The sequence below is a fragment of the Bombina bombina genome, chromosome 7 (assembly GCF_027579735.1).
Source record: "Bombina bombina isolate aBomBom1 chromosome 7, aBomBom1.pri, whole genome shotgun sequence".
Lineage (NCBI taxonomy): Eukaryota > Metazoa > Chordata > Amphibia > Anura > Bombinatoridae > Bombina > Bombina bombina.
Genome location: NC_069505.1, coordinates 138,611,586 through 138,631,076, shown reverse-complemented (window position 1 = coordinate 138,631,076; position 19,491 = coordinate 138,611,586). Strand labels below are relative to the sequence as shown.

Below are 19,491 nucleotides of genomic sequence, written 5' to 3'. Positions count from 1 at the left end.
ATTTGCTCACAAGATGTGCTGCTGGTGCACTGCTGCCACTTTAACAAAGTATACTAAGAGAATGAAGTAAATTTGATAATGCATAAAAGGGAAACTTGTTTAAAATGGTATGCTCTGTCTGAATCATGAAAGAAAACTTTAAGGTTTCTCTTCCCTTTAACAGGCCTTTCTAATCAGAAAATGGTACTACAGGTCATTCCGTAGCACAAACCAACCCATGCGAGCATCTCTCCTTAATTAGCACGTCGCTTCTCTGCATTATTGTAAGCTATATATAGATATAAAACAATACCATTACATGAACTGAAAATGAAGCAGTGAGAACTCACCTGGCTGCAAGATAAACTTAAGATGTATCTGCATTAAATGTTTTGTGTGTTTAATCGGAGTATTTTTGTTGCAGGTAGCTATTTTTGGGTTCTTTTGGCATTCAATTAAATGTTGGCCGTATATATATTTTTCTTTTATAAATGATTTTATTTTAAAATGTACCATGTCATGTCTTTAACTGGTGTAAATAATTATTACTTGCCTAATGAATCAGACACTCACTATATGCTTGAACAAGGAGGGCTCCCTCCATTGCCTTTGTCAATATTTGGTGCATGTTCTTGTAATGTCACTGTACAGCAATGTGTAATAATTATAAATAAAGCTTGTTAAAAAAAAAAAAAAAACCACTAGCCAAATATTGTTTTGTTAGGATGATATATACTGTGATTTTGCAAGTTGGATGAAAGGCATTGCAAATATTACACTCCGAATAAACCTGTGCACACTGGTATTAGACATAAGCCGTTTATTTTATATACATAAATAGGGCATCATAAGTAGACTAACATTAAACTTCACATAGCCCATTACTTGGCTTCATCTTTGCCTCCGGATTCAATCTTCAGAGATTCTGGTGCCTGTCGATAAGCTGGAAACGCTTCCCATGGACTACTCAGGTCAAACTTCCGAAACTCTTGTGACAGCTGTACTGGCTCTGCCACCACACGCTTTACCTCATCGTCATAACGTACCTGCCAGAGATCACATATAAAATAATTATTTGTATTATAAAAATGTATAAAAAAACTAAATCTTAAGAAATCAGAGATTTATTGGATTATCAAAAAAAATAAAAAATTATATATATATAGCCAATTGGAAAATCCTTTTATGCTTACAGACAGAAGTAACAAATATCTGTGCATTATTCTATCCAAAAATCCTGATGACTGGTATGATCTTAATTTCACTCCCATGTGGCAGAAATGCTTCTTAGAGTTGCAAAGTTGGCGTAAGCTATCCCCTTACTCTGTCTGCGAAAATAGCACTATTACAAATGCATTTGTTACCCAAAATTCTTTTTTGACTTCAAAATATACCGATATATTTGCGTAATAAAGATATACTGAAGTTTAACTCTAATTGCTCCCGCTTTTTATGGGTCTCTGGGAAACCACATATCTCACTATTTAAGCTTACTCATTTCAAAGAGGATGGAGGTTTTGCCTTCCCTAACATTAAAAATAACTGGGCTTGTCTGACTAAGATAGCCCTATATTGGATCACAGACATTGATCACATTACAAACTATAAGTTAGAAGACGCTATGATCTCTCCATACTCTCAAAGCTCTCCTACATTTGAGTAGTTTTCAGCATATTACAGGCAGAATCCCAAAATATACACACTATATATATATATATATATATATATATATATATATATATATATATATATATATATATATATATATATATATATATATATATATATATATATATATATAAAAAAGTATTGTTAGCTTGAAATAAAGTATGTAAATACCTGGACGTAAATTGTTAAATATCCAAGTACCTCCTAATTAGGGGTAATCCAGGTTTTGAAAGTGGTTTTAAACTTTCATGTTTTTTAAATATGGTCCTTAAAAGCACCTATCTCTTAAGTCAATAACATGGTACATCAATTAGTTTTGGATCAATATAATCCTATGATCTTTCTAGATAACAAGCTTAAAGTTTTGATGGCTAAATGGGACAAAGTAATTGTATCTCTCCCCTCTGAGATTCAAATCACAGATTCCTCCCCTCTCTTTCTCCAACTGATACAGCTGAACGCCTATCCTGTATATTGGCGACAACTTCTGTATTAGAGTTCCCCTCCTTCCCTCTTCTCCCTTCTGTTTTATTTGTTTTGTTTCTATGTTTCCTTAATTTAGAAAGAGAAATATTAGTAAATAGCAGAGAAGTAACTGCAGAATGAAATACTCAATTGATGTTCATTTTTCATTCTTTCCATCTTATTTTCGGACAATAAAATGTATTGCCTATGAAATGTCCACATCTTCTCTGCTGCCTGTAGTCACAGTTGTATAATTGTCATGCAATGTATATTATTGATAAACTTTTGAATGTTATGTCCATTAATTGCAGAATGATGTATTTATTTTTCATTGCAAAAATTAAAAACAAGCTGCCGATTGGTGGCTGCTTAAATAAAAATAAATAAATAAAAAAAAGGGATACAAAACAGTGTTTCTTTGTATTAAAACAAAGAAAACATGAAAAGAAACAGATTGCGTTAAAAACCAGCAAACAACTGTTTCCTTGTTAAACCAAAACCTAGAAATTATCAGCTAGATAAGAAAGAAGACCGTGCAGAACTTAGGTTCTGTGGTCACATGATTTTTGCAGCAAAAATCCCCTACTGAACATAGGCAATAAACCGAACGCAGCTAGCAGATACGTCATAGGAAAAACTATTACCTTGTCTTACTATAGAGAGACAGCCCCCTTGTGGGGATTTGACAGGAAGTAATGGACACTGCACAAATGGGGGGGGGGGGAGGGAGAAAAAACATAATTTATGCTTACCTGATAAATTTATTTCTCTTGTAGTGTATCCAGTCCACGGATCATCCATTACTTGTGGGATATTCTCCTTCCCAACAGGAAGTTGCAAGAGGATCACCCACAGCAGAGCTGCTATATAGCTCCTCCCCTCACTGCCATATCCAGTCATTTGACCGAAACAAGACGAGAAAGGAGAAACCATAGGGTGCAGTGGTGACTGTAGTTTAATTAAAATCTAGACCTGCCTTAAAAGGACAGGGCGGGCCGTGGACTGGATACACTACAAGAGAAATAAATTTATCAGGTAAGCATAAATTATGTTTTCTCTTGTTAAGTGTATCCAGTCCACGGATCATCCATTACTTGTGGGATACCAATACCAAAGCTAAAGTACACGGATGATGGGAGGGACAAGGCAGGAACTTAAACGGAAGGAACCACTGCCTGTAGAACCTCTCTCCCAAAAACAGCCTCCGAAGAAGCAAAAGTGTCAAATTTGTAAAATTTTGAAAAGGTGTGAAGCGAAGACCAAGTCGCAGCCTTGCAAATCTGTTCACAGGCCTCATTTTTAAAGGCCCAGGTAGAAGCCACAGCTCTAGTAGAATGAGCTGTAATCCTTTCAGGGGGCTGCTGTCTAGAAGTCTCATAGGTTAAGCGTATTATGCTACGAAGCCAAAAGGAGAGAGAGGTTGCCGAAGCTTTTTGACCTCTCCTCTGTCCAGAGTAAACGACAAACAGGGCAGATGTTTGACGAAAATCTTTAGTAGCCTGTAAGTAAAACTTCAAGGCACGGACTACGTCCAGATTATGCAAAAGACGTTCCTTCTTTGAAGAAGGATTAGGACACAATGATGGAACAACAATCTCTTGATTGATATTCCTGTTAGAAACCACCTTAGGCAAAAACCCAGGTTTGGTACGCAGAACTACCTTGTCTGAATGAAAAATCAGATAAGGAGAATCACAATGTAAGGCAGATAACTCAGAGACTCTTCCGAGGAAATAGCCATCAAAAACAGAACTTTCCAAGATAAAAGTTTAATATCAATGGAATGAAGGGGTTCAAACGGAACTCCCTGAAGAACTTTAAGAACCAAGTTTAAGCTCCAAAGGGGAGCAACAGTTTTAAACACAGGCTTAATCCTAACCAAAGCCTGACAAAATGCCTGGACGTCTGGAACTTCTGCCAGACGCTTGTGCAAAAGAATAGACAGAGCAGAGATCTGTCCTTTTAAAGAACTAGCTGATAAGCCTTTGTCCAAACCCTCTTGGAGAAAGGACAATATCCTAGGAATCCTAACCTTACTCCATGAGTAACTCTTGGATTCACACCAATAAAGATATTTACGCCATATCTTATGGTAGATTTTCCTGGTGACAGGCTTCCGAGCCTGTATTAAGGTATTAATGACTAGATAATACCTCTGACAGGGTATTATTCATGATTGCAGCCATGTCCTGCAAGGTAATCGCTATGGGCGTCCCTGATGTAATTGGCGCCATATTAGCGTGCGTCCCCTGAGCGGGAGGCGAAGGGTCAGACACGTGGGGAGAGTTAGTCGGCATAACTTCCCCCTCGACAGAACCCTCTGGTGATAATTCTTTTATAGACAAAGACTGATCTTTACTGTTTAAGGTGAAATCAATACATTTAGTACACATTCTCCTATGGGGCTCCACCATGGCTTTCAAACATAATGAACAAGTAGGTTCCTCTGTGTCAGACATGTTTAAACAGACTAGCAATGAGACTAGCAAGCTTGGAAAACACTTTAAAACAAGTTTACAAGCAATATAAAAAACGTTACTGCGCCTTTAAGAAACACAAATTTTCCCAAATTTTTAAATAACAGTGAAAAAATGCAGTTACAATAACGAAATTTTTACAGTGTATGTAATAAGTTGCACCCACTTGCAAATGGATGATTAACCCCTTAATACCAAAAACGGAATAACAAATGACAAAAACGTTTTTTGAGGGAGGCTTTTTACCTCCCTCAATACGACTTTTGAAGCCTTTTGAGCCCTTCAGAGAAGTCCTGGATCATGCAGGAAGAAGCTGGATGTCTGTGTCTGTAATTTTTTGCTGTGCAAAAAAATCGCTAAAATTGGCCCCTCCCACTCATATTACAACAGTGGGAAGCCTCAGGGAACTGTTTCTAGGCAAAATTCAAGCCAGCCATGTGGAAAAAAACATAATTTATGCTTACCTGATAAATTTATTTCTCTTGTAGTGTATTCAGTCCACGGATCATCCATTACTTATGGGATATATTCCCTTCCCAACAGGAAGTTGCAAGAGGATCACCCACAGCAGAGCTGCTATATAGCTCCTCCCCTCACATGTCATATCCAGTCATTCGACCGAAACAAGACAAGAAAGGAGAAACCATAGGGTGCAGTGGTGACTGGAGTTTTAATTAAAATTTAGATCTGCCTTAAAAAGACAGGGCGGGCCGTGGACTGAATACACTACAAGAGAAATAAATTTATCAGGTAAGCATAAATTATGTTTTCTCTTGTTAAGTGTATTCAGTCCACGGATCATCCATTACTTATGGGATACCAATACCAAAGCTAAAGTACACGGATGATGGGAGGGACCAGGCAGGAACTTAAACGGAAGGAACCACTGCCTGTAGAACCTTTCTCCCAAAAACAGCCTCCGAAGAAGCAAAAGTGTCAAATTTGTAAAATTTTGAAAAGGTGTGAAGCGAAGACCAAGTCGCAGCCTTGCAAATCTGTTCAACAGAGGCCTCATTCTTAAAGGCCCAGGTGGAAGCCACAGCTCTAGTGGAATGAGCTGTAATTCTTTCAGGGGGCTGCTGTCCAGCAGTCTCATAGGCTAAACGTATTATGCTACGAAGCCAAAAGGAGAGAGAGGTTGCCGAAGCTTTTTGACCTCTCCTCTGTCCAGAGTAAACGACAAACAGGGAAGAAGTTTGACGAAAATCTTTAGTTGCCTGTAAATAGAACTTCAGGGCACGGACTACGTCCAGATTATGCAAAAGTCGTTCCTTCTTTGAAGAAGGATTAGGACATAATGATGGAACAACAATCTCCTGATTGATATTCCTGTTAGAAACTACCTTAGGTAAAAACCCAGGTTTAGTACGCAGAACTACCTTGTCTGAATGGAAAATCAGATAAGAAGAATCACAATGTAAGGCAGATAACTCAGAGACTCTTCGAGCCGAGGAAATACCCATCAAAAACAGAACTTTCCAAGATAAAAGCTTAATATCAATGGAATGAAGGGGTTCAAACGGAACACCTTGAAGAACTTTAAGAACCAAGTTTAAGCTCCACGGAGGAGCAACAGTTTTAAACACAGGCTTAAACCTAGCCAAAGCCTGACAAAAAGCCTGGACGTCTGAAACTTCTGCCAGACGCTTGTGTAAAAGAATAGACAGAGCAGAAATCTGTCCCTTTAACGAACTAGCAGATAAGCCCTTTTCCAAACCCTCTTGGAGAAAGGACAATATCCTAGAAATCCTAACCTTACTCCATGAGTAACTCTTGGATTCGCACCAATATAAATATTTACGCGATATCTTATGGTAGATTTTTCTGGTAACAGGCTTCCGTGCCTGTATTAAGGTATCAATAACTGACTCCGAGAAGCCACGCTTTGAAAGGATCCAGCGTTCAATCTCCATGCAGTCAGCCTCAGAGAAATTAGATTTGGATGGTTGAAAGGACCTTGTATTAGAAGGTCCTGCCTCAGAGGCAGAGACCATGGTGGACAGGACGACATGTCCACTAGGTCTGCATACCAGGTCCTGCGTGGCCACGCAGGCGCTATCAGAATCACGATGCTCTCTCCTGTTTGATCTTGGCAATCAGTCGAGGCAGCAGCGGAAACGGTGGAAATACATAAGCCATGTTGAAAACCCAAGGGGCTGCTAGAGCATCTATCAGCGCCGCTCCCGGGTCCCTGGACCTGGATCCGTAACGAGGAAGCTTGGCGTTCTGGCGAGACGCCATGAGATCCAGTTCTGGTTTGCCCCAACGATGAACCAGCTGAACGAACACCTCCGGATGAAGTTCCCACTCCCCCGGATGAAAAGTCTGGCGACTTAGAAAGTCCGCCTCCCAGTTCTCCACGCCTGGGATGTAAATCGCTGACAGGTGACAAGAGTGAGACTCTGCCCAGCGAATTATCTTTGAGACTTCTAACATCGCTAGGGAACTCCTGGTTCCCCCTTGATGGTTGATGTAAGCCACAGTCGTGATGTTGTCCGACTGAAATCTGATGAACCTCAGTGTTGCTAACAGAGGCCAAGCTAGAAGAGCATTGAATATTGCTCTTAACTCCAGAATATTTATTGGGAGGAGTTTCTCCTCCTGAGTCCACGATCCCTGAGCCTTCAGGGAGTTCCAGACTGCGCCTCAACCTAGAAGGCTGGCATCTGTTGTTACAATCGTCCAATCTGGCCTGCAAAAGGTCATGCGCTTGGACAGATGGACCTGAGAAAGCCACCAGAGAAGATAATCTCTGGTCTCTCGATCCAGATTTAGTAGAGGAGACAAATCTGAGTAATCCCCATTCCACTGACTTAGCATGCATAATTGCAGCGGTCTGAGATGCAGGCGCGCAAATGGCACTATGTCCATTGCCGCTACCATTAAGCCGATTACTTCCATGCACTGAGCCACTGACGGGCGTGGAATGGAATGAAGGACACGGCAAGCATTTAGAAGTTTTGATAACCTGGACTCCGTCAGGTAAATTTCCATCTCTACAGAATCTATAAGGGTCCCTAGGAAGGAGACTCTTGTGAGTGGTAATAGAGAACTCTTTTCCACGTTTACCTTCCACCCATGCGACCTCAGAAATGCCAGAACTATCTCTGTATGAGACTTGGCAATTTGAAAACTTGACGCTTGTATCAGAATGTCGTCTAGATACGGAGCCACCGCTATGCCTCGCGGTCTTATAACCGCCAGAAGTGAGCCCAGAACCTTTGTAAAAATTCTCTGGGCCGTAGCTAACCCGAAGGGAAGAGCTACAAACTGGTAATCTTAGGTACCGATAATGATCTTTGTGAATCGGTATGTGAAGGTAGGCATCCTTTAAGTCCACTGTGGTCATATACTGACCCTCTTGGATCATGGGTAGGATGGTTCGAATAGTTTCCATTTTGAATGATGGAACTCTTAGGAATTAGTTTAAGATCTTTAGGTCCAAGATTGGTCTGAAGGTTCCCTCTTTCTTGGGAACCACAAACAGATTTGAGTAAAATCCTTGCCCTTGTTCCGTCCGCGGAACAGGGTGGATCACCCCCATTACTAGGAGGTCTTGTACACAGCCGTAGGAATGCCTCTTTCTTTATCTGGTTTTCTGATAACCTTGATAGATGGAATCTCCCTCGAGGAGGAGAAGCTTTGAAGTCCAGAAGATATCCCTGAGATATGATCTCCAACGCCCAGGGATCCTGGACATCTCTTGCCCACGCCTGGGCGAAGAGAGAAAGTCTGCCCCCCACTAGATCCGTTTCTGGATAGGGGGCCATCCCTTCATGCTGTCTTAGGGGCAGTAGTAGGTTTTCTGGCCTGCTTGCCCTTGTTCCAGGACTGGTTAGTTTTCCAGGCCTGTCTGTAACGAGCAACAGTTCCTTCCTGTTTTGGAGCGGAGGAAGTTGATGCTGCTCCTGCCTTGAAGTTTCGAAAGGCACGAAAATTAGACTGTTTGGCCTTTGATTTGGCCCTGTCCTGAGGAAGAGTATGACCCTTACCTCCAGTAATGTCAGCAATAATTTCTTTCAAGCCGGGCCCGAATAAGGTCTGCCCCTTGAAAGGAATATTAAGCAATTTAGATTTAGAAGTCACGTCAGCTGACCAGGATTTAAGCCATAGCGCTCTGCGCGCCTGGATGGCGAATCCGGAGTTCTTAGCCGTTAGTTTAGTTAAATGTACAATAGCATCAGAAACAAATGCATTAGCTAGCTTAAGTGCTTTAAGCTTGTCCATAATTTCATCCAATGGAGCGGTGTGAATGGCCTCTTCTAGAGACTCCAACCAGAATGCCGCAGCAGCAGTGACAGGCGCAATGCATGCAAGGGGCTGTAAGATAAAACCTTGTTGAACAAACATTTTCTTAAGGTAACCTAATTTTTTATCCATTGGATCCGAAAAAGCACAACTATCCTCCACCGGGATAGTGGTACGCTTAGCTAAAGTAGAAACTGCTCCCTCCACCTTAGGGACCGTCTGCCATAAGTCCCGTGTAGTGGCGTCTATTGGAAACATTTTCCTAAATATAGGAGGTGGGGAAAAGGGCACACCGGGTCTATCCCACTCCTTGCTAATAATTTCTGTAAGCCTTTTAGGTATAGGAAAAACGTCAGTACACACCGGCACCGCATAGTATCTATCCAGCCTACATAATTTCTCTGGAATTGCAACTGTGTTACAGTCATTCAGAGCCGCTAAAACCTTCCCTAGCAATACACGGAGGTTCTCAAGCTTAAATTTAAAATTAGAGATCTCTGAATCCGGTTTCCCTGGATCAGATCCGTCACCCACAGAATGAAGCTCTCCGTCCTCATGTTCTGCAAACTGTGACGCAGTATCGGACATGGCTCTCATAGCACCAGCGCCCTCTGTCCTTATCCCAGAGCTATCGCGCTTGCCTCTTAATTCTGGCAATTTAGATAATACTTCTGTCAGGGTATTATTCATAATAGTATCTATGTCTTGTAAAGTGATTGCTGTGGGCGTCTCTGATGTACTTGGCGCCACAATATCACGCGCCTCTTGAGCGGGAGGCGAAGGTACTGACACGTGAGGAGAGTTAGTCGGCATAACTTCCCCCTCGTTGTCTGGTGATAATTCTTTTACAGATAAAGACTGACCTTTATTATTTAAAGTGAAATCAATACATTTAGTACACATATTTCTATGGGGCTCCACACTGGCCTTCAAACATAGTGAACAAGTAGGTTCCTCTGTGTCAGACATGTTTAAACAGACTAGCAATGAGACTAGCAAGCTTGGAAAACACTTTAAAATAAGTTTACAAGCAATATAAAAAACGCTACTGCGCCTTTAAGAAGCACAAAAAAACTGTCTCAGTTGAAATAACAATGAACCAAATCAGTTATAGCAACCAAATTTTCACAGTAAATGTATTAAGTTAGCAGAGCATTGCACCCACTTGCAAATGGATGATTAACCCCTTAATACCCAAAACGGATAATCAATGGAGAAAAAAACGTTTTTAACAGTCAAACACACTGTCACAGGTCTGCTGTGACTGATTACCTCCCTCAAAATGACTTTTGAAGTCCCTTGAGCTCTCTAGAGACGTCCTGGGTCATGCAGGAAGAAGCAGGAAGACTGAGACTGAATTTTTACTGCGCAAAAAAGGGCTAAAATAGGCCCCTCCCACTCATTATTACAACAGTGGGAAGCCTCAATTAACTGTTTCTATGCAGAAATATAAGTCAGCCATGTGGAAAAAATCATGCCCCAATAAGTTTTATCACCAATGTACCTCAAAAAACGATTAAACATCATTTTTTAAAGAGTATGTATCTCTATTGATAAGCCTGATACCAGTCGCTTCTACTGCATTTAAGGCTTTATTACATTACTTCAGTATTAGCAGCATTTTCTTAGTCAAATTCCATTCCTTAGAAAATTACTTTACTGCACATACATTAATCAGCCTGATACCAGTCGCTTTCACTGCATTTAAGGCTTTACTTACATTACTTCGGTATCAGCAGCATTTTCTTAGTCAATTCCATTCCTTAGAAAAATATTTTACTGCACATACCTTATTTGCAGGAGACCCCGCACGCTATTCCCTTTCTGAAGTTACTCCACTCCTCAGAATGTGCGAGAACAGCCAGTGGATCTTAGTTACTTCTGCTAAGATCATAGAAAACACAGGCAGATTCTTCTTCCAAATACTGCCTGAGAAAAAAACAGCACACTCCGGTGCCATTTAAAAATAACAAACTTTTGATTGAAGAAATAATTAAGTATAAAACACCACACTCCTCTCACAACCTCCATCTATGTTGAGAGTTGCAAGAGAATGACTGGGTATGACATGTGAGGGGAGGAGCTATATAGCAGCTCTGCTGTGGGTGATCCTCTTGCAACTTCCTGTTGGGAAGGGAATATATCCCATAAGTAATGGATGATCCGTGGACTGAATACACTTAACAAGAGAAAACTAGGCCCCAATAAAAAAAATACACTTTTATAAGAGTATGTATCTCTATTAATAAGCCTGATACCAGTCCCTATCACTGTATTTAAGGCTTTACTTACATTACTTCTGTATCAGCAGAATTTTCTAGCAAATTCCATCCCTAGAAAAAAATTTCAACTGCACATACCTTATTACAGGAAAACCTGCACTCTATTCCCCCTCTGAAGTTACCTCACTCCTCAGAATATGTGAGAACAGCAAAGGATCTTAGTTACTTCTGCTAAGATCATAGAAAACGCAGGCAGATTCTTCTTCTAAATACTGCCTGAGATAAACGGTACACTCCGGTACCATTTAAAAATAACAAACTTTTGATTGAAGAAATAAACTAAGTATAAAACACCACAGTCCTCTTACGACCTCCATCTTAGTTGAGAGTTGCAAGAGAATGACTGGATATGGCAGTGAGGGGAGGAGCTATATAGCAGCTCTGCTGTGGGTGATCCTCTTGCAACTTCCTGTTGGGAAGGAGAATATCCCACAAGTAATGGATGATCCGTGGACTGGATACACTTAACAAGAGAAAGCTAAATCTTGTAAAAAATAATACATTTTGCAATGAGTTATATTAAGTATAAACCACTTCTTAAAGTGAAGGTAAACTTTAAAAAATGAGTGCACTGTTTTTATAAATACTATTAAAAACAGGGGCACTTTCATTCATGAAAGTTTACATTGCAGGATATTTGGAAAAATACTTACCTTTATCTTCTGCAAAGTCGGATTGGCGATCCCCTGCCCGCAGGTCCTCTGTACATACGTCACGAATGACGAAGCCAGCTTCCTCCATTCATGGCTTCCCCCCCCACAGAGCGTCCTTCTTGTGAGGCCACGCCGTGATTGGAGGAAGCCGGTTTCGTCATTGCTGCCTAAGTACAGCAGGAAGAAGCGGGCAGGGTATCGCCAATCCGGCTTTGCAGAAGATATAAGGTAAGTATTTTTCAAAATACGGTGCAATGTAAACGTTCATGAAAAAAAGTGCCCCTGTTTTTAAACTTTACATTCACTTTAATGCTTTTTTATAACAGCAATGAAACTGACTGTTTTATATTCCTGTAACCCCAAGTAACAATACAGTACAATTAATAATGTGTAAATTCTTGCTATCGACCCTTCTGTCTCTAAGGAAATCTACTTTATTTCAAATATAAATTCAATATGTTGTACAATATACATGTCATGCAATAAAAAAAGTATTGCTCCAACACAATGTACAATCTATGCATGCTATTCTCAGGACAGTAGTTAGGGGATAGGATACTGCCAGTGTAGTTTTTTTGTATTCCAAGAAATCCTCAAATTGAGTTAAGACAAAAATATACAACAAAACGGAGAAATAAACTCGATTAGAGTTTATGAAACAGACAGAGATGTTCACTTCTTTGCAAGGCCTGCCTATTAGCTGGGTGGGATACTGTCATGTTTACTATGTAGCAAGGCTCTGCCAGAAGCCACAGTAAGTACATCGTCTTATGAGGACGCTCACAAAGGCATCGAACAAAGACAAAGAAGCCAATGCATGGAGGAGTTAAAGGAATATAAAACCCAAATGATTTATTTTATGATTCAGATAGATCATGCAATATTAAACAACTTTCCAATTTACTTCTATTATCTAACTTTCTTTGTTCTCTTGCTAACCTTTATTGAAAATACTTAGGTAGGTCTAGGAACAGCAAAGCACTACCGGTAGCTAGCTGCTGATTGGTGGCTGCACATATATGCCTCATATAATTGGCTCATGTGATCAGCTAGTTCCCAGTAGTGCATTACTGCTCCTTCAACAAAATATACCACAAGAATATAGCAAATTTGATAATAGAAGTAAATTGGAAAGTTGTTTAAAATTGTATGATATGTCTGAATAATGACATAAAAAAAATGGTCTTCATGCCTCTTTAACCTTTGTTATTTCAGATGAATTGCTAGACCCTACACAACATGGGAGAAATGAGCAGATGTTTCCTGCTTTGTAAATGAATTACAAAATTAATTCAAACCTCTACATATCCAGACAGGGGAAAGTCCTTCCTAAAAGGGTGGCCCTCAAATCCGTAGTCTGTTAGAATTCTCCTCAGATCAGGGTGGTTTGCAAAAAATACTCCATACATATCCCACACCTAGAAAGAAATAATGTCACTTTACATATATGGTGCAAGTAAACAAACAAAGCCTAAAATATCATATTCTAGCTGCTTTTCTCTTCACTCTGTCACATCTAATACTTAGAGACAAAACTGCACTATATATATATATATAACATAAATTATGCTTTCCTGGTAATTTTATTTCCATTGTGTGGAGGAGAGTCCACGGCTTCATTCATTACTTTTGGGAATTAAAAACCTGGCCACCAGGAGGAGGCAAAGACACCCCAGCCAAAGACTTAAATACCTCCCCCACTCCCCTCATCCCCCAGTCATTCTGCCAAGGGAACAAGGAACAGTAGGAGAAATATCAGGATATAAATGGTGCCAAAAGAATAAAATTACATTTAGGTCCGCCCACCGGAGTTACAGGTGGGAGCCGTGGACTCTCCTCCCCACGATGGAAATAAAATGATCAGGTAAGCATAATTTATGTTTTCCATCTAAAGGGGAGGAGAGTCCATGGCTTCATTCATCACTTTTGGTAAACATATACCCAAGCTTAGAGGACACTGAATGAAACCGGGAGGGTAAAAGGCGGACCCTAATCTGAGGGCACCACAGTCTGTAAAACCCTTTCTCCTAAAAGCAGCTTCAGCAGAAGCAAAAACGTCAAATTTGTAAAACTTTGTACAATTTTGTAAAAGTGTGTAAGGAGGACCAAGTAGCCGCCTTACAAATCTGCTCCATAGAGGCCTCATTCTTGAAGGCCCAAGACGAAGCCACAGCTCTAGTTGAATAAGCCGTGATCCTCTGAGGAGGCTTATGTCCCGCTGTCTCATAGGCCAAGCGAATCAAGCTCCTCAACCAAAAAGACAGAAGTAGAATAAGAGGTCCTCTACCCCTTGCGCTTCCGGAATACACCACAAAAAGAGATGTAGACCGTCTAATATCCTTTGTAGCCTGAAGATAAAACTTAGATAGATAGAAGGCACGAACCACAACCAGATTATGAAGTAACCTCTCCTTAGAAGAAGGGGGGCTAGGACACAAAGGAGGAACAATTATTTCCTGATTGATGTTACGGTTAGACACCACCTTGGGAAGAAACCCCAAACCGATGCAAAGAACATCCTTATCCACATGAAAAAACAGGTAAGGGGGCTCGAATTGCAAGGCAGCGAGCTCAGATACTCTGTGTGCCGATGCAATAGCCAATAGAAAGAGAACCTTACAGGATAGAATATTAATGTCAATCGAATGCATAGGCTCAAACGGAACCCTCTGCAATACCTTAAGGACCAAGTTTAGGCTCCATGGAGGAGCAGACTGCCTAAAGACAGGCCTGATTTTAGACAGAGCCTGAACAAAAAAGATTAAATGTCAGGAAGCTCAGAGAGTTTCCTGTGCAATAAGACTGATAATGCAGAAATTTGTCCCTTTAAGGAACTAGCGGCAAGACCCTTCTCCAAACCCTCCTGGAGAAAGGACAGAATCCTGGATACCGTCAACTTGTGCCAAGGATATCCATGCTTCTCACACCAGGACAAGTCCTCCACACCTTATAGTAGATGCGGCGAGTGACTGGCTTCCTTGCCTGAACTAGAGTGTCAATCACACTATCAGAAAAACCTCTCTTGGCTAAGACTAAGTGTTAAATCTCCACGCAGTTAGCCTCAGAGAAACAAGATTATGATGTAGAAAGGGAACCTGTTCCCGCAGATCCCTGCGACAGGGTAACCTCCATGGCGGAGAGGATGACATCCCCACCAGATCCACAAACCACGTCCTCTGCGGCCATGATGGAGCAATCAGGATGGTCGAAGCTCGCTCCTGTTTGATGCGTGCCACTACATGAGGTAGAAGTGGTAACGGTGGAAAAATGTAAGCTAGGCTGAATCCCCAAGGCACCGCTAAGGCATCTATGAGCTCTGCCGGGGAACCCTAGACCCATATCGGGGTAGCATGCAACTGAGTCTAGACGCCATGAGATCCATCTTTGGCGTTCCCCATCTGAGACAAATCTCCGCAAATACTTCTGGGGTGAAGAGACCATTCTTCCGGATGGAAGGTTTGCCTGCTGAGAAAGTCCGCTTCCCAGTTGTCCACACATGGAATGTGGATCGCTGAAAGCGAGCAGCTGTGGGACTCCGCCCACTCCAAAATCCGAGACACCTCCCTCATTGTTAGGGAGCTCCTCGTACCCCCCTGATGGTTGATGTAAGCCACAGAGAGAAGGCCACGCCCTCGGAGCATTGTAAATTGCGCAAAGTTCCAGAATATTTATCAGAAGGAGAGACTCCTCTCAGTCCATTTTCCTTGTGTCATCCTGGCACCCCAAACAGCAACCCTGGTCCGAGCATCCATGGATATCCGCTGTGATAGATCTGAATGATCGCCGTTCCACTGTCTCAACTTGCACAATTGAAGAGGTCTGAGATGGAACCTGGTGAAAGGGATGACGTCTATGCTGGAGACCATGAGCCCGATCATCTCCATACACTGAGCCACCGAAGGGCTTCAGGAGGACTGAAGGGAAAGACAGGTGGACGCAATCTTCCTGCGTCGATCTGTTAGAAATATTTTCATGGACAGAGAGTCTATTATCGTGCCCAGGAACTCCACCCTTTTGCTGGGAACCAGGGAACTCTTTCCTGAGTTGATCTTACGTGAGATTGGAGCAAGAAAAGAAGAGCCCTCGAAGGATCCTCTGCAAGGCTGAACGACGGCGCCTAGACTAGGATGTCGTTTAAATAGGGTACCACAGCAATGCCCCTGGATCTGGCAACTGCAAGTAGCGCACTCAGAACATTTGTGAAGACTCTCGAGGCCATCGCCAGAAACGCAATCTTAGGAACTTGAAGTGGTCCCTGTGAATTGGAACATGAAGGTAAGCATCCTTCAAGTCTATTGTCGTCATGAACTAGGGGCAGAATAGATCTGATTGTTTCCATTTTGAACGATGAAACAGCTACAAATTTGTTTAAACACTTTAGGTCCAGAATCGGGTGGAACATGCCCTTCTTCGGAACCACAAAAAATTTGAATAGTACTCTAGACCCCTTTCTGCTTGGGGTACTGGTACGATAACACCTAGAGAGGAGAGATCGCTCACACATTCTAGAAAGGCCTCTCTCTTTTCCAGTCTTGAAGACAGGTTTTACAGGAGGAATCTGCCCCTGGGCGGATGGGACCTGAATCCTATCCTGTAACCCTGGAGCGACAACCTCCAGAACCCAAGGGTCCTGAACGTCCTGCAACCAGGCTTTGGAGAAGAGAGACAATCTGCCCCCTTCTTGGTCCAGAGACCGGTCGGGGGCCGCCCCTTCTTGGTCCAGAGACCGGTCAAGGGCCGCCCCTTCATGACGATTTCGTCTTGGCGGGTTTCTTGTTCTGCTTGGACTTGTTCCAAGACTGAGCAGGCTTCCAAGTTCCCTTGGACTGATCCGCTTTCGCGGCGGGCGGGCACGAAAAAGATGAAAAGTAGATCCTTTAGGCTTAGCCTTCTCATCTTGTGGTAGGAAAGCTCCCTTGCCTCCCGTAATCGTGGATATGATCGAATACAATCCTGGACCGAACAGAATCTTTCCTTGAAAAGGCAGAGACAACAGCCTTGACTTAGAGGTCCGCAGACCAAGACTTTAGCTACAGAGTCCTGTGAGCTAAAATGGAGAATCCTAAAACTTTTGCATTCAGGTGAATAATTTGCATATTGGCGTCACAAATGAAAGAATTGGCGATCCTCAACGCCTTAATCTTATCCTGTATCTCGTCGATGGAAGTCTCCCTCTCGATCATATCACACAGGGATTCACACCAATATGTCGCAGCTCCGGCAACCACGGTTACAGCCGCTGCCGGTTGAAAAAAACCCCTGTGTGATGAAACATCTTCCGTAACATGTTTTCCAACTTTTTATCCATGGGCTCTTTAAACGACAAACTATCCTCGAGAGGAATAGTTGTCCGCTTCACAAGCATGGAAATAGCACCATCCACCTTAGGGACAGTCCCCCACAGCTCTAGCTGAGAGTCCGGGACGGGGAACAGTTTCCCAATTGCTCCCATTCATTCTTGATTATATTAGCCATCTTAACAGGAACCAGGAAGGTCTGGGGCACCACCCTGTCCTCGTATACCTGATCAAGCTTAGGAATCGAAGGTTCCTCCGGAAGCTTCGGTTCCAAAACCTCCAGAGTAGCAAGCACTTGTTTCAGCAAAAAGCGCAAATTCTCTATCCTAAACCTAAAGTTAGGCTCCTCCGCAGCCGGAGGATGAGATGACACGGACTCCGACCCAGAAGGAGCCTCCTCCGAAGAGTCAGAGTGGGCCTCGTCATCGTATAACGCCTCAGATATTTCCGAAGGCGTAGACAACCCCTGGGCCGGAACGCCATGATACGCCCTACGCTTGCGCTTAGCAGAACGTGGTAAGGCATGGATCACTTTTGATACAGCATTTGCAGTTGATCCACAAAATCAAGGAGTAATGGTTGGACCCTGTGGCGTTGCATATGCACTCGGGAGATGAAAGCAGGGAACACACCTCATGGGATGGGGAACCCTCAGAGGTGGACAGCTCAGTAGTACTAGACATCCTTTTACTTTTAGATGTCGCAACTTTATTGAGGCATGTGGAACAGGCTGATCTACAAGAACCTCCTCACAATGAACACAGGAATGAGACTCTGTTAAAGAGGGAGTACCCTCGAACACCTCTAAGTCCTCCATAGCTTGCACTTTTATTATGGACTAGATAAACCTAATAAACCTTTAGACCTCCAATGGCCAGGGGACTCACCACCTCCTATGACCCGGACTACAGAGACCGCTTCGTCTCCTGCGCCGCTGATCAACAGAGGAAGTGGAGACCGCCACACCCGGCCACATGGGATGCATCCCAGTATCGCCCCTGCACTAAGGAGAAAGCGTGCAAAAAACGGCCTTGTAAATACCCCTGGAAGTCAACCTGAAAGTTCCACCATTTGCTAGAGCCTCATCTTGCACATAATGCAGCAATAACACATAAAACAATATTATATGGCCTTGAGTGCAGAAAGCAGGCAGCGAAACTCGTCAACGCCGATTGCTTGTGGAGCCGTTAATATGAGTCAGGATGGTTTTGCAGAAAGACTCTCCCTGCATCTCCGGACTCTAACTTTCACCAGGCTCTCACTGAGAGGCTGACAGGGCTACTTAAAGGACCAGTCAACACAGTAGATTTGCATAATCAACAATTGCAAGATAACAAGACAATGCAAAAGCACTTAGTCTGAACTTCAAATGAGTAGTTGATTTTTTTTTTCTGACAATTTTAAAAGTTATGTCTTTTTCCACTCCCCCTGTTCCATGTGACAGCCATCAGCCAATGACAAATGCATACACGTACCATGTGACAGCCATCAGCCATTCACAAATGCATGCACTTATTGCACATGCTCAGTAGGAGCTGGTGACTCGAAAAGTTTAAATATAAAAAGACTGTGGAAATTTAGTTAATGGAAGTAAATTGGAAAGTTGTTTAAAATGGCATGCTCTATCTGAATAATGAAAGTTTAATTTTGATTGAGTGTCTTTTTAAAACTCCAGTCCCATTCCAGAGAGTACTACCCTCCATAAGAGACTACTCAGAATCTTCGGCACTTCTCTACCATCCTCCTGTGACGAAAGGCAAAGAATGACTGGGGGATGAGGGGAGTGGGGGAGGTATTTAAGCCTTTGGCTGTGGTGTGTCTGCCTCCTCCTAGTGGCTAGGTTCTTAATTCCCAAAAGTAATGAATGAAGCCATGGACTATTTTGTATTATTTTTTTTGAAGACTGGTAAACATTTGCAATTTTAGGATTAGGATTGAATCTTTCCTTGTAATTTACTCTCACCGTACTGTAAAACTTACTGCTGTGTGTAAATGGCAGGAAAGCCTTAAATCACTGATTTCTGTTTTGTGTGTAAAGACTATTTCATGCTCAGCAGAATTATTGGAAAAAATGTATATAAAAAAGCAGTACATACAGCTCAATAATTGGTGCCAGGAGATTTAAATATATCACCGCCTGTGCTACAAGATAAAATGTTTACTAGATTTTAGAACATTGGTTCTGGGACAAGAGTTTGATGATTTTCTTAGCCTGACAAAATAAACCCAACATATTTACCTCTCTTTCATACCAGTTTGCTGCTTCAAAAATGGATACTGCAGACTCAATAGGAGACAACTCATCTGTGTAAGTCTTCACGCGGATACGGGAATTATAGCGCAAAGACAAGAGATTGTAGACTATCTGTAAGAAAGAAAAGCAAAGCTAACAACAAGAAAATAATGTGATATTAACTGTAAA

At 42.1% G+C, this 19,491-nt stretch overlaps 1 protein-coding gene across 1 annotated transcript in view; it reads right to left on the bottom strand.

Moving 5' to 3' along the window:
- Nucleotides 1–784: 784 nt before the first annotated feature.
- NDUFS3 (NADH:ubiquinone oxidoreductase core subunit S3) overlaps nucleotides 785–19,491 on the bottom strand; it is a 53,474-nt gene continuing 34,767 nt past the window's right edge. Inside the window, exons 5-7 of the mRNA XM_053720358.1 lie at nucleotides 19,309–19,434; nucleotides 13,071–13,190; nucleotides 785–1,025 (exon numbers count right to left, since the gene is read on the bottom strand). Coding sequence (XP_053576333.1) covers nucleotides 861–1,025; nucleotides 13,071–13,190; nucleotides 19,309–19,434 — 411 coding nt within the window. The 3' untranslated portion in view covers nucleotides 785–860. The remainder of the gene's footprint in view (nucleotides 1,026–13,070; nucleotides 13,191–19,308; nucleotides 19,435–19,491) is intronic.